At 41.7% G+C, this 13,912-nt stretch overlaps 3 protein-coding genes and 1 long non-coding RNA gene across 5 annotated transcripts; 3 read left to right on the forward strand and 1 right to left on the reverse strand.

Moving 5' to 3' along the window:
* The first annotated feature begins 480 nt into the window (after positions 1–480).
* On the forward strand, positions 481–1,005 carry LOC112183960. Its single transcript, XM_024322277.1, has one exon. The coding sequence runs from the start codon at positions 481–483 to the stop codon at positions 1,003–1,005; it is 525 nt and encodes a 174-aa protein (XP_024178045.1).
* A 604-nt stretch (positions 1,006–1,609) lies between these two features.
* Positions 1,610–4,782, reverse strand: LOC112189818 (probable E3 ubiquitin-protein ligase BAH1-like 1). Of its 2 annotated transcripts, none has more exons than XM_024329178.2 (6): positions 4,269–4,782; positions 3,371–3,621; positions 2,884–3,135; positions 2,606–2,743; positions 2,052–2,110; positions 1,610–1,923 (listed from the first exon to the last, which is right to left on the reverse strand). In XM_024329178.2, exons 1-6 carry the CDS (start codon positions 4,423–4,425, stop codon positions 1,821–1,823), a joined length of 960 nt encoding a protein of 319 aa, XP_024184946.1. In that variant the 5' UTR covers positions 4,426–4,782; the 3' UTR covers positions 1,610–1,820. The 2 variants fall into 2 exon arrangements, with proteins under 2 accessions (XP_024184946.1, XP_040371449.1); XM_040515515.1 differs by having other exon boundaries at positions 3,371–3,611; positions 4,269–4,406.
* Positions 4,783–6,704: 1,922 nt separating this feature from the next.
* LOC121051926 lies at positions 6,705–8,846 on the forward strand. Its single transcript, XR_005807480.1, has 3 exons — positions 6,705–7,598; positions 8,234–8,384; positions 8,497–8,846. It is a non-coding gene; the product is annotated as an uncharacterized LOC121051926 (long non-coding RNA).
* Positions 8,847–10,667: 1,821 nt separating this feature from the next.
* Positions 10,668–11,717, forward strand: LOC112183961. Its single transcript, XM_024322278.1, has 2 exons — positions 10,668–10,868; positions 11,037–11,717. The coding sequence occupies exons 1-2, from the start codon at positions 10,668–10,670 to the stop codon at positions 11,715–11,717; spliced, it is 882 nt and encodes a 293-aa protein (XP_024178046.1).
* The last annotated feature ends 2,195 nt before the right edge of the window (positions 11,718–13,912 follow it).

The raw sequence follows: 13,912 nt of genomic DNA on the forward strand, positions 1-13,912 counted from the left end.
CAATTAAACCTCCAGGTCTGTTACAGCCTAATAGCATACCAGAAGAGGCTTGGTCTAATATATCTATGAACTTCATAGATGGTCTGCCTAATTCTAAAGGTAAAACAGTGATTTGGGTTATGGTGGACAAGTTGACAAAATTTGGTCATTTTATTCCAATGGCTCATCCATACTCAGCTGCATCTATAGAAAAATTGTTTGTTCATGAAATTCAGGCTGCATGGAATGCCAGAACATATTATCTCTGACAGGAATCCAATATTTTTTAGCCTTTTTTGGAAATCTTTCTTTCAATTCTAGGGAACCAAGCTAAGTAAGTCATCATCTTACCACCCTTCGACAGATGGACAGACTGAGAATCTGAACAGGACTTTAGAATAGTATTTGAGGTGTGTGGTTGGTGAAAAACCCCAGACTTGGGTTCAGCCTTTACCTTGGGCTGAATGGTGGTACAATTCAGCTTATCATTTTACAATCCAGATGTCTACTTTTCAAGCCCTTTATGGCTATGCACCACCATCTATTATTCTCTACTTATCTAGTTGCACTTCAGTAGCTTTGGTTGATCAGCAACAAAAAAGTAGAGATGCATTATTGGCCACCATTAAGAGGAACATGCAGTTAGCACGGTCCAGGATGAACGGTTTCTATGATAAGAAACATACTGAAAGGGAATTTGAAGTTGATGATTGGGTTTATCTTAAGCTCCAACCATATAAGCAGCACTCTATGCACAAAAATGAGTTTCACAAGTTATCACAAAGGTATTATGGTTCATTTCAAGTGATTGAGAAGGTGAGAAATGTTGCTTATAAACTGAAGCTTCCAACTACTGCAAGAATTCATAATGTGTTTCATGTGTCATTGTTGAAGAAGAAATTAGGGAATACTGTCTTAGTTGAGCCTCAATTGCCTCGTATCACGGATCCGGAGAATCCAAAATGGGAACCAATGGCTATGCTAGAAAAAAGAATTTTCAGGAAAAATAGTGCTGCAACTACTTAATGGCTCATTCATTGGCTAGGAACTAACCAAAAGAAGCTACATGGAAAGATGCAGAACAGATCATGATGAGGTACCCCACCTTTGATCCACATGTGAGCAATGAGAAGGGAGCTTCAGCACAGTAAGCATCAAGTTGTTTATGCAGTCAAGCTTGAGCTCAAGTTTATTTTGAAGGGTGGAGGGATGTTATGGAAGTCATCATTACTTTCCTGTTTGGCTTAGGAGTATTCTATGTTAGTTTCTAAACGCAGTGTTTAGTTCAATGAGTGTAATATGCAGCATTTTGCAAAGCTCGTATTTAGAGAGGTCACAGGGACCTTGTATATATAGTGAACAGAGTCAATAGAGTCCTCCCCTAAGAGGCTTATGTATTCTATTCAAACTGCTACACTATAGTTTTATCTGATGTTTATTAAAGTTAATTAGATCTCCTCTCCTATAAGTGTGATTCTTATCTTAAACATAATTATACAAGGATTAGGAGTCATGTCTTATCTCGGATTACTCATTCTGCAAACAATAATAAGTTGTCATTCTTTATGTAAATTGTATTCATGTTCAAACTCTATTCTTACAATACCAGCTTGAGAACAAGAAAGTGAAATTGAGTGAATACGTGATATTTTATTTATCTCACTAGGAGGTTCTCTATATACACCAAGGTTATAAGTATATATTGGGTAAGTACTAAATACAATAAGTGATAATATATTTAGACTAATTACATTCCTAATAAGAAATGGTCACTCACTCCAACAGAAAGCTACGAATATTTATACAGCAAATGAGCAAATTGCTAGGAGTGACTTTCATTCTTATTCCAGAAATGAACGACACTCAGACTCCCAGAACTCCTTTGCTTGTTTGATTCGCTCTTGCCGTTCCCTCTGAAGGCGTCCTTTCCAATACTTTGGCATACTACGTTATACATGCAAATAAATAAAAACAGTATGTTTACATTCAAGCTAGCTCAAAAGATCAATCTATATTGTTCGATGTTTGAATTAATCTTGTAACATAGCAACTATTGTTATTTAACTACGTACCTTCGGCTCAGTAGCATGCTTAGCTCAGCCAACTGCACTGCGCCTCCAAATACCCCACCCTGTTCAGAATGAAAAATCAATGAGTTTCAGTTTGAATAAATCGATCATGAGTACACACATACACGTACGCATGTAAATGAGAAGTCTACTCCATGCATGATAAGGGATGGTGCTAGTTCTTGTAACTTGATTATGAAGAACTTTTTCTAAACTTAAGAGATTAAAGATAATATATAAGATAACAAATTATGATGAACCAAAACTATTATCTGACTATATGTTAATTCAAAAGGATCTTACCATGCACATCCATGCATTTTCTCTTGTAAACTCAAAAGGTATATTATCTTGAACAACTAAAGCTCAAGCGTATATGTCGGACCTCTTGATTCTGCTGAGCCAATTTTTGCCTCATTTTTTTCCTTCGGGAGGATAGCTTTTGTGTATATATAGATCAAAATTTTATGCTTCGGGATTGATTTTTATGATTTCAATGTATAAGCGATTTCTATTAATTGAAATACAAAACCCTGTAATTAATATTACGTACATACCTTTCGGCAAATTGGGCATTTCTTTGCAGAAGTTGCAGCCCGTAGTCCCTCAACAATGGTGACTGATGCAACCGAACAAGCACACATATGGCAGAGTATATGGCTGCAGGTGAGGAAAACTGGATCAAAGACTGTGTCCTGTTGCATAAACAAAATCACAAAATAATCGACTGTATATTTTGATGCACTTAATAGACTTGGTTGTTATGAACCATTAATTACAATTATAGCATGATGACGATAATTAATTGATTAATTTCAAAGGTTAATTTACTCACCAAGCAAATTGGGCATGTTAGATCAAGATTCAGCTCTATTGAGTGGGGAAGGTTAACCAAAAACAGTGGTCTGTGCTCATCATCTTTGTGAAGCGAGAAGTCAACAAACCAAATCGCCTTGCGTTCATCTCTGTTTTTACTCACGTTAATGTGGAATGCCATTAGTTCCAAAAGCCATGGGGATTTTAGGAGCTCAAGTTTCATAGTTTGAGCTTGATATTTAAACCTTTGTCCCTTCTTCGAGCAGTGAACCTTCATATATGTACCAAATCAATAGAGTCATTGCAAAAACAACTTCAGTTCAAAATCTGAGAACTCTTATCATGCTTCGGAGTATATGATGTTTTTTCAACTGTTGAATTGAATCTAATATATGATTGCAGAATTACATAATCCAGTCCCAAGCATGGTAAGCTTTGTTAAAATTATAGAAGCTAGATACTTTAATTAGTTAAAACCTATAACCATCAATTGTGAAAGCGCAGACCTTATCATATTTCTTTAGGATCTTCTGTATAGCAAAAGCAGTAATTGTAGCGTAGCCTACAAGGTCTTGCGCTTCTTTTATCATATTTTCATGGCTTGCTTTCAACTTTAACTTCCTTTTAAGACGTAAAATGTACTTCTTAAAGCCAGAAGCCAAATGGGAGTATAGTAACTCCTGTGCACGCTTGTTAAAGAAGTTCACTACCACAGACATGTCCTTGAGAATGGAAGGGAAAAATGTCCTGTCACATACTAAAAAAAAAAAAAAAAAATTGAATGGTTAGGGATATTAAATATCGATCTTAGCTCTAGACATACAACACTATAGACAAAAATTCATTTGACTAAGTTTGTTGTTCTCTTAGTGTGACCGGTTTCTAGTAGAATTGATTCGGAGGAGCTTTTTTTGGACGGGCCACATAGTGTTGTTAGTTCTCAGTACTATTACGATCAACACTATGAAAAAATTGACTCATCTTTCTCAACAAGAATAATTCCTCTTGTTGACGGACCACAGAATAATTCCTCTTCTCAACAAGAGTTAAGACCGCATATAGTGGGCATGACTGTATTGTTGACTTTTACTTCATTACACATTCCCTTCAACATCAGAAAGAAAAAAGAAAGTTCTTGTTGAATACTTGAATCGGAAAGAATTCTTCCAGTTCAGAGAAGATTGGTAATATTAGAACGATCTACGTTTATTTGAATTCAGGAGACAGAAAGAGTACTAATGATTAATGGATTATGGAGTTTATCTTTCTTCTGACTACTCATGATTTCATGAATGACCTCAAGTCTCAAAACAATTTAATAGAAGGGGGAAATATGAGAAAGAAACAAAAGGAAATACAAATACTGCAACATATATGAAGAAAAAAATATGGAATTCAGATCACCTGGACAATCACAGTCTTCTTCAGTATTTCTATCTTTGGGGTGCATGTCCTTGATCTCACAGTTCTTCAAAACAGCCTTGAGATTGCTTAGTCGGATGACTGGTACTTCTTCTTTTTGCTCTTTCATAAATTGCTGATATCTATCAGCGAATTTCATCTTCTTAACTACTCAAGCTCTCTCAATTTCCTCCTTCTCTCCCTCCTAGCTACATATACGTAGGGACGAGTGGGGGCAGTGGCCCCCATTGATTTTAAATTTTTGTGGAACCGGTCTCCGTTTGCCCCCACAATCAATATTCAAATATTTGTTCTCCTCCTTCCTCCTCCTTCCTTGATCTAATTCCCTTTGCATGCTGGCTTTTCTGGTATCCCTTGCTTAAGCGACCCTTTGATTTGGATTCTGCATCCACTGATCCACACCTCTATCTACTTCTCATATTCTGGTTCCTCTTCACCTGTGCCTTCCACTCAACTACCGTATCTATGTATTGCAACAAAGGTTTTCACATCTTAAAGGAGAAGTAGAAATCGTGTATAGAGCTTACTGATACTAAGATCTTTTGGGTTGCTTCGGTTGTTAAATGGACCCGATTGAAAAATTAAAACTTTCATTTGTATCTTCCTATCCCTGATCTAGTACCCCTCTGTACTTTTTGCGATCGTTTCTATACCCCTTCTACAGCAAGCAAGATGCAAATTTTTCCAATAACTATTGCCCAAAACTCCAAATTGAAGACGAGAACTGAAAAGATTCAGATTTTACTGAGTGTTGGAAAACGGCAGCAATGAAAGATGTAGATTTTCATTCTACAAGTAAGCTTTTGTTCTCTTTTGATCGAAGCAGATGGGTGTCCTGCAACCATATTGTTAATATGTGGCTTCATCATTATGATCAGACAAATGGTTTTTGGAGGAGAGGGAAAGATGATACCATCATTAATAGAAAGAGGAAGAAACTTCATTTTTGCTCTGGTAATAAGATATACTTTTATTATTGTATTTGGATCAGATGGTTTCGGTTTGCATGTTAGCTTGATTCCTCAGATAATCTACTTCCAGTTGTCTAGGATATTAATTATTTGGGTGCTTTATTCTCAATTCATGTACTAAATGAAAATCGATCAATCTATTTGATATAAGATGTACCGATTGAAGTTTTGTTTCATTAATCGAAGTTTTATCTTGTAGTCGTTTATTTTTTTTCCGCCCTCATGTCAATATGTTTCTGCCTCCGCCACTGCGTACGGTTCAGTACGTATGTCAATAAAATGAAACAAGATTATGTCCTAATTTGGTGTATCCCATCTTTAATTATATGTACATGTCGACATCATGTTCAAATGCAAGGTTAGGTCTTCTATATATCTTAAGTTGCTCACCTAGGAACTAACTATTCTTTATGCGATACGCGTATATAATACCACTCCATATGTATGTATTGTACAACACATACAAAGTGAGGGAGGCAAATTATATTATCCTATACTATCTTCTTATCAATATAGTTAACTTGACTTTCTGATTCCCAGGAAAAATATACTCGATCTTGAACGGGTTAATGGGTAGTGCGTTGACTTCGAGTTTAGTACACCAGTAGAGATTACAGAACGAGAGAGAATAGAAATTAGAAAGTTTCAGAGTTGCCCCTTGAACGTACAGTCATGCAGGTATCTTATTATTCCACTGACGAAAATTCTACAATGCTCCGAGCATACCATGTTTGGGCACGTCAGCATCTTATGGGCCGTCGGATATATGCTCCTTAATCTATTGGTTGAGAATATTGACCGGCTGCTTGCTTACTATTTTATATTGTTACCATGTAGGAAACAATTATTTCATTGTCGGGCATGAGTGCCACCAATGACTAAAATATCGGGTTTCAAAATAATATCGATGGTCCCGAAAACCTAAATTTCGAAGGAAATTTCGATGATATATCAATTTCGATAAAAAATCAAGAAAAATGATGAAAATTTGAAGAAACATATGGAAATTTTAAGTGAAACTTTGGATATGTTTGTTTTATCAGTTGTCTACTATATATGAAAACAAAACCTTGAATAAACATTGTTATATAGTAATTTGTAATAATTTAAGATGAAACGGTAAATGCTGAATTACCGACAACTCTAAAAAAATTTGTAATAAACATTTTTTTTTTGATAGCTGGAAATCCAATAGGAGGCTAGCCCATCACGCCTTATATACATTGTTTATACATATCATACATTACATCTTGAATTACATGAGTAACTTAGAACCACGTAGAAGACCTATGAGGTACAAAATCTTCACTATCTTCATCATCTCTATATGTAATAGATTGTTCTATGTTAGTTATTGATTGGACATGTACCTAAGTTTTCAGATTCGTAGGCTAATTGAATATATATTAGAATGGTGCAAAAATAACATGAGTGTATGTACAGCAGAGTTGGCCAAGGCTCTAAATAGCAATGGAGTGACCAGGGTTCGAGCCTTGGTGACTTTGCTGATTCTTTTATTTGAAATTCAGCCACGGCCCACGTGATGGTGATGTTCTGATGTTGATGTTGCATCTTGCATGTTACTGATCACATGTGAGAAGGGGTGGGAAAGGGTGGTGTTGACTACTTGACTTTGCATGTGGAGAAAGGTAGAGTGGGAACTGGGAAGAGACGGAAGATTCCAGAAAAAATACCCAAAATTTCTCAAAATATCACCAATATCGCGATATTTCTGGAAATTTCCAAAATATCCGTCGAAATCTATACGGAACATCGTGATTTTTTAGTCCTTGAGTGTCGCAATCGAGGAGAGAGAGGCGTCTTGCTCTTTGCTGCTTGTTCGTCGTTGTTCGCCGCCCTCTGGGCCTCTCGACGTATTGGGTCCAGTATTTCACGACGGTGGGGAACGGCGTCAAGAGCTGCTTGTAGATTGGCGCCTCCTCCGAGATCAGCAAACGGCGGGCCTGATTGGCATGGTGGCTGGCCATTGTATTTGGGATTGTGTTGAGGTATAGGTTGGTTCAGAAATTTCTACTTTGTTGGTGAGGAGGTCGAAGAAATTAATTGAGAGAATCATGGTCATAGGATTGAGAAACCGGGTAATCTGTGAAACCTGAAGGAAGAGTCTGTTCCGACAAAATAAAATTCATGGATGTACCCACAGCCACTTTCCACGGATCATAATAAGAGGAGTAGAGAGAGTGAGACTTTTGAAAGAGAACAGTGGGAGCTTGCTGGCGAAGCAGATAGGATTAGATAAATCTCAAATACGATCAACAAACAGACGCATTCTTTCTCAGACCCCCAATTTTTGTGTATATTCGCAGTAGCAGCTAGCCGAGTGAGTTTTTTTTTTTAATTCTATAAATTTCAACTCTCTAGTTTTACGACTCTCGTTCTCCATCATTTTTCTGCTCTCTATTTTACGAATCTTGTTACAAAGCTAAAGAGTAGATCTTTTAGATATGACTCGCATATAATTTACAATTTTGTGGGTTTTGTGTGATTGCTACTAAATGTGTATGATTTAAATGTATATATGCAATGGAATTCATTCGAGTTTCTTGATGAGATGGAGATTGTAAAATACACAATCTAAATATACATGAATTGTTAAACTTTATGGTTTTGAATAAGATAGTTGGGTACGTTGGGTATCCTAATTCTTAGGAAGTCAGCTTGTTTACCAAGTCTTTAGGAGTGAAGTTGAGTAGGAGTCTTGTTTTGATTTTCTTCCTTAATTTGTGTAAAAGCTGTTCCAAGTGCAGTCTATATATGTAATTGAAATAGAGGAAATAAGATAGGCTTTTGAGTCGAATTGCTCAGTAAGCTTTCAGTTACAATTTTCTCTTGCTTTTAACATGAATTGTTCTTAAAGACTTAAACCCTAGAGTTGAAATTGGAAATTGAAAATTTTCTAGTATGAAAGTGTTGAATGTTGAAAATTTTGCTGAATGAGTTCGTTTATGACAACAGGTTATTTGATAAAAGAAGACATGAATTCGGAGCATGCTAGTTCCGGAGGCGAAAGATTGAACATGCTAGGTTGCAGGTTTATAATGCAGTAACAACAATCTTTTGCACAAAGCTATGGTGTATTTTCTTGGGATGCAACTTCTGATCTTAAGTGAGTCTTTTCGATTTAGTTTATACAATGAATTGATATTTTCTGCTATTTCTGTGATGGAAAGTTTTTATGAGTTATGACCAACATTCTTTCTGTTTATCTTTTGTTGCAGGTTTATAATGCAGCAACAATCTTTTGCACGAAGATTTGGTGTATTTTCAGTGAGCCTGGTACGCAGCACATGGAAGGTCTCTTAAAACACATCTACGAGCTGTACATTGATTATGTCCTGAAGAACCCCTTCTATGAGATGGAGGTTCCTATCCGGTGCGAGCTCTTTGATATAAACCTAACACAGGCAATAGAAAAGGATCGTGTTGCCTTGTTGGCCCGATAATCTGCATATAGACATGTATCTTACCTACTTGTTGCTTGATCTATGTTTCTTTAGATGTATACCTTCTGAGCAATCTCATCTTACATTCGTGTGAGATACATGTTGTTTGACTTGAGCTGACTATAACTTCAATGTTCAGTACTGGGTTTGTGAAGAATGGTTATATCTTCTTATGTTAATGTTCATTGTTTTCAGAAGTTTTGTTCTTCTAATTTATGTCTGAATATGCCCATTTGTGAGGACTGAGGACCAACTTGATTAATCTGGAAGAATGAAATCATTGGATTCAACAGTACCTGGCATACTTTTATGAGTTTATCAGTTTTATGTGAAGTTTTAGCCAGGGGTTTGCTCGGCCAGACGTATTTGGTAATTTGGGTATTTGCCACCCATACCCTAGCTTCGACTCAATATAGAGCTGTACGTTAAAACATCTAGGTCCTAGAATTTTCAGATGTTCACTTGGAATATGCAAAATAATGAACGCAGACAAGTACGAGGTCAATTTCTTGACGAGTATGAACGAGATCAAACTCAGTCATGATCACCGGCTACATGTCAATATGATTATTCCAAAATAACAGTGTCATTGTTAACAGCCAGTAATGAAGCAACAAAGATCCACAAGCTGTTGGTATGGATGTACCTCCTAAGCACAAGAATCGGAAGCACAAGACTCGTATCGCTAATACACCACTGAGGAAAGCTCCCAACTGGGGGTTCCAATCCCCTCGGGGCGATATCGAGATCCCAAGCTTCCCACACTAAAAGAAACGGAGCCAAGCTCCTATAAACCTCCTACATTAAGGCCATCTCCAACAACCTAAAGAGGTAACTGTTTACTATCACTTTCCATTATCATTATCTTATTCGATACTGACTTAGGCATCGGGGTGTTGAAGGCCGACACACCAGGTCTTCCCTCTGACCTACGTCTGTTCTGTAGATAGGCGAGACCGATAGCGATAGTAGCAGACCAATATACCCCGTGTTCAGTTGAACCAGACTGCTCTCGAGACCACTGAAACATTTGGCTCTAAAAGGACTCCCCTCGCCCTTGTCGGCAGGACAACACATCGATGGCTACCGGCAACCCCGATACCAGCAGCGACGATCCACATAGTGAGACAACGACCCGCGAGGTCCAGCGTACTCTCGACTTTCTGAGCCCGAACACTGAGACTCGGTCGGTCATGACTACCGATCCAACCACCGCACTACAGATAGCGATGCATGACCTCATGGAGACGCGTGCACAGGTCGAGGCCGAGCGCGCAGAGGCCATGGCAGCACGTGGGGAAGTTGGAAATATAACCAACCGGAATTAGACCCTATGAGAGGCACTCCAGCGGCGGGTCGAGCATGACGACACCTTAGCCCGGGCCCACCCACAGGAAACCCCAATATCTACTATTGGTGGTGTCCCCACACCTGGACAGGCTCTTACTGCGGACCCTACCACCGGCCTCGTTGGCACTTTCACGCCCCTGAATCCCACCTCGGGAAGCCTCGTTGGCCCCGTGCATGGCAGCAGTGCTGCACAGACCCTCAGGTGGTCTACCTGAACTCCCCCCTTTTTCCAGGCCAACTCGGCGCCGCATCAATCCCCCAGCCGACCACAGTAGCGGCAGGAACCTTGGATGCCAACACTGCTACAACCGCCAACATACCTCCACCCGATCCCAATACTCGGCTGTTGCTCCAAATGAACGAGGCCATCGCTTCCTTACAGGCACGAGTGGAAAGCGCCGAAAGCAGAGCTGGCTGGCAGCCGGTCACGGCGGTTTCCAGGGAAAGACAGGACCCTTCACTGCCCGCATACAGGCTGAGAAGCGCCCCCAAAGGCCAAGCCCCTCAAGATCGAAAAGTATAATGGGACCCAAGACCCATACCACCATTTAGAGGTCTTCCAATCCATACTCCACGGAACCCGATACACCAACGTCATGGCCAGCCATGCATTCGAGGAAACTTTAACTGACGAAGCCCTGCCCTGGTTCCTCAACCTACTCACTAACTCCATTGATAGTTTCCAAGAACTGGGAGACAAGTTCCTGCGAAGATTCATCCTGTGCGGCGGTGGGTATCGTACTACACCTGACCTTTTTCGGCTCAAGCAACGGCTAAACGAGCGATTGCAAGACTTTGTTCGCCAATAGCAGAAGCAGGCCACTCAATGCCGCTCCCTCGACCCGACCCTAGCGGCATCGGCATTCAAGCAAGCACTCCAGCCTGGATACTTCTTGCTGCAGATCAACACCAATCCCCCTGCAACATATGATGACCTCCTCGATGCCGCTACCACTTTTGCTTAGGCCGAGTACGATACCTTCGGCCCTGACACCAACGCCAATGCGCACCCAGTCACCATACCTCAAGCGAGCAATCCTGATACCAGGAACAAAGACACCAACCGAGACAAACCTGCCCAGTCAGGCCACAGGGCCCCCCAGGAGCGACAAGGCTATAGTGATAGGAGAGACAAGCAATACGGCAAGAGTCCCGAGAAGCCAAAGTACAACTCCAGCGATCGACATCGCGATGCACCATACGGCGGCACCAAACACAAGAATGACCAGCGATCCGTGTCACCCCGATACGAGATCTATACCACCCTCACTGCCTCCTATGAAGACATCTCGAACAATCACAAGGACATCATCCCACGCCCACCAAGGCGCAAACCTAGCCAAGCAAAACCGCGAGATAACGGCAAATGCTCCACATATCATGAGGAGTCTGGCCACCCCACCAATATTTTTTGGGCACTAAAAAATGCCATCGAGCACCTCATTCAGAGTGGCCAACTCTCGCAATATCGCACTCCCTCCACTGGCGCTAATGCCATCGAAGTCTACGGCCAGATCCTAACGATACACGGCGGTGCCCCACGGACACCCGAGACCCACCATACACAAAAGTGCCAATGCCCTCGGGGCCAGGAGATATTAGGACTCAGCCATGGCTGCCACACCCCTAGGTCGACTGGAGCTTGATAGCCTTCAATCGCAGCGAGGATACTATCCAAAAGCACCACAACGACCCACTCTTAATTAACATGGTCATCGACCACTATCGATGCCACAGGGTCTTGGTCGATAGCGGCGCAGCAATAAGCGTCATGTTCGGCAGCTACTACGAAGGCCTCAATCGAGATCGGAAGAAACTCCCCAGACCATGAACCCCTAATCAGCTTCGCAGGAGAAATTACACAGCCCTTGGGATCCGATAATTTGAGGATCACACTGGGCGGCGGCAGTACTATCGCCACCATGACGGCACACTTCATCATCGTCGACTGCCCCTCCTCCTACAACATCATCCTGGGTCGCGACGCCATATGGGGACTCCAATGCTTTGTGGCAGGACACATGCTAATGATGAAGATACCCACCCCGGGTGGCGTCCTCACCATCAGAGGCGATCAGGAGCTTGTGAGACAATGCAACTCCCTGACTGTCGGAAGGGAACACGGCAGGCGACAGGTACTTCTAACTTCAGACCTACCCTCCCCATCTGACAAGCCCGATGATCCAAGGGAAGATCTTGAAACTCCAGATGATCGCGATACACGTAGCAAAAAGAAGGACGATAAATGCAAGCTCAAGCATCCGAGACTAGATGATTTGGAAGACCTGATATCGGTCTCCATTTTCGATGCACACCCAGAAAGAAAAGTTAAGATCGGGTCCAAAATGGACCCACAGTTCCAAGCTCAGCTCATCGCCTTCCTCAAATCCCGACAGGAGGTGTTTGCAAGTTCATACGCCAATATGCCAGGAATCTCGCCAGAACTGCTGATCCACAAACTCACCATATCACCAGACGTTCTCCCAATTCGCCAAAAGCAAAGGGCTTTCACTGAAGAAAAATACAAGGCGATCCAGGCCGAGGTCAAGAAACTCCAGGACATCGGGTTTGTCCGGGAAGTCTCCTACCCAACATGGCTCTCCAATGTTGTAATGGTAAAGAAGCCCAACGGAAAATAGCGCATGTGTGTCGATTACACCAACTTGAACAAGGCTTGCCCCAAGGATAGTTTCTTCCTCCCGCGAATCGATCAGCTAGTCTACTCCATTGTAGGCCACAAGCTCCTCAGTTTTATGGACGCCTTCTCGGGCTACAACCAAATTGCCATGGAGCCCTCCGATCAAAAACATACATCTTTCACCACAGATAAAGGCTTACATTGTTACAAGGTCATGTCGTTTGGTCTAAAGAAAGCATGGGCCTCATACCAGAGACTGGTTAACGCCATGTTCGTAGATCATATCGGTAAGATCATGGAGGTATATGTGGACGACATGCTCATCAAAAGCGTCACCATTGAAGATCACATCAAAAACCTGGGCATCGTCTTTGATATCTTACTCCAATATGGGATGCGACTCAACCTGGACAAGTGTGTGTTTAGAGTGCTGGGAGGAAAATTCCCGGGCTTTGTAGTAAGCGAGAGGGGCATCGAGGCCAACCCCGAGAAGGTACAGGCAATCCTCGACATGGCACCACCAAAAACCAGGAATGAGGTCTAGTCCCTCATCAGGAAGGTTGTCGCTCTCTCCTTATTCATATCGTGCTTAACCGACAAGTGCTCCTTATTCTTCAAGCACTTCCAAGCTCACCATACCGAGATGATCAATTGGGGGCCAGAACACGACAAGGCTTTCCAGGGCCTCCGAGACTATCTGGCGTCAGTACCCACCCTTTAGAAGCCTATCCCGGCAGAGGTCTTGTACATCTACCTCGCCGTATCTGTCACCGCGATCAGCGCTTCCCTGGTCAAGCGAGAAGATAGCAATGAGCTGCCAGTCTAGTACACCGAAAAAGGGTTTAACGATGTCGAATCCAGGTACTCTGATATTGAGAAATTCGCCCTCGCACTCCTCACGACCACCCAGTGATTATGACAATATTTCCAAGCGCACACGATACACGTCCTGACCAACCAACCTCTGAAACAAGTTCTCCAGAAACCGGAATCTTCAGGAAGACTAGTAAAATGGTTCATTGAACTCGGCGAGTTCGACATTCATTACATGCTAAGTATGGCCATCAAAGGGCAAGCCGCTGCTGACTTCATCACCGAGTTCATACCCCTAGAAGATGCCTTGGCCTCAAACGAGACTGTCTCGGAACCCCATGCCATGCCCACATGGACTCTCCACGTGGACGGATCCTCCAACAATAAGCT

This window comes from Rosa chinensis, chromosome 2 (assembly GCF_002994745.2).
Source record: "Rosa chinensis cultivar Old Blush chromosome 2, RchiOBHm-V2, whole genome shotgun sequence".
Classification (NCBI taxonomy): domain Eukaryota; kingdom Viridiplantae; phylum Streptophyta; class Magnoliopsida; order Rosales; family Rosaceae; genus Rosa; species Rosa chinensis.

Excerpts from the sequence above, each read along its gene's own strand:
- LOC112183960 (XM_024322277.1), top strand. The coding sequence starts at position 481 with ATGTCTACTTTTCAAGCCCTTTATGGCTATGCACCACCATCTATTATT.
- LOC112189818 (XM_024329178.2), bottom strand. The coding sequence starts at position 4,425 with ATGAAATTCGCTGATAGATATCAGCAATTTATGAAAGAGCAAAAAGAA. Across the intron at positions 3,136-3,370 it reads TCCTAAAGAAATATGATAAG|GTTCACTGCTCGAAGAAGGG; the intron begins GTCTGCGCTTTC and ends ACATATATGAAG. Across the intron at positions 1,924-2,051 it reads AGCATGCTACTGAGCCGAAG|TATGCCAAAGTATTGGAAAG; the intron begins GTACGTAGTTAA and ends TGTATAACGTAG.
- LOC112183961 (XM_024322278.1), top strand. The coding sequence starts at position 10,668 with ATGGCCAGCCATGCATTCGAGGAAACTTTAACTGACGAAGCCCTGCCC. Across the intron at positions 10,869-11,036 it reads ACGAGCGATTGCAAGACTTT|GCCGAGTACGATACCTTCGG; the intron begins GTTCGCCAATAG and ends ACTTTTGCTTAG.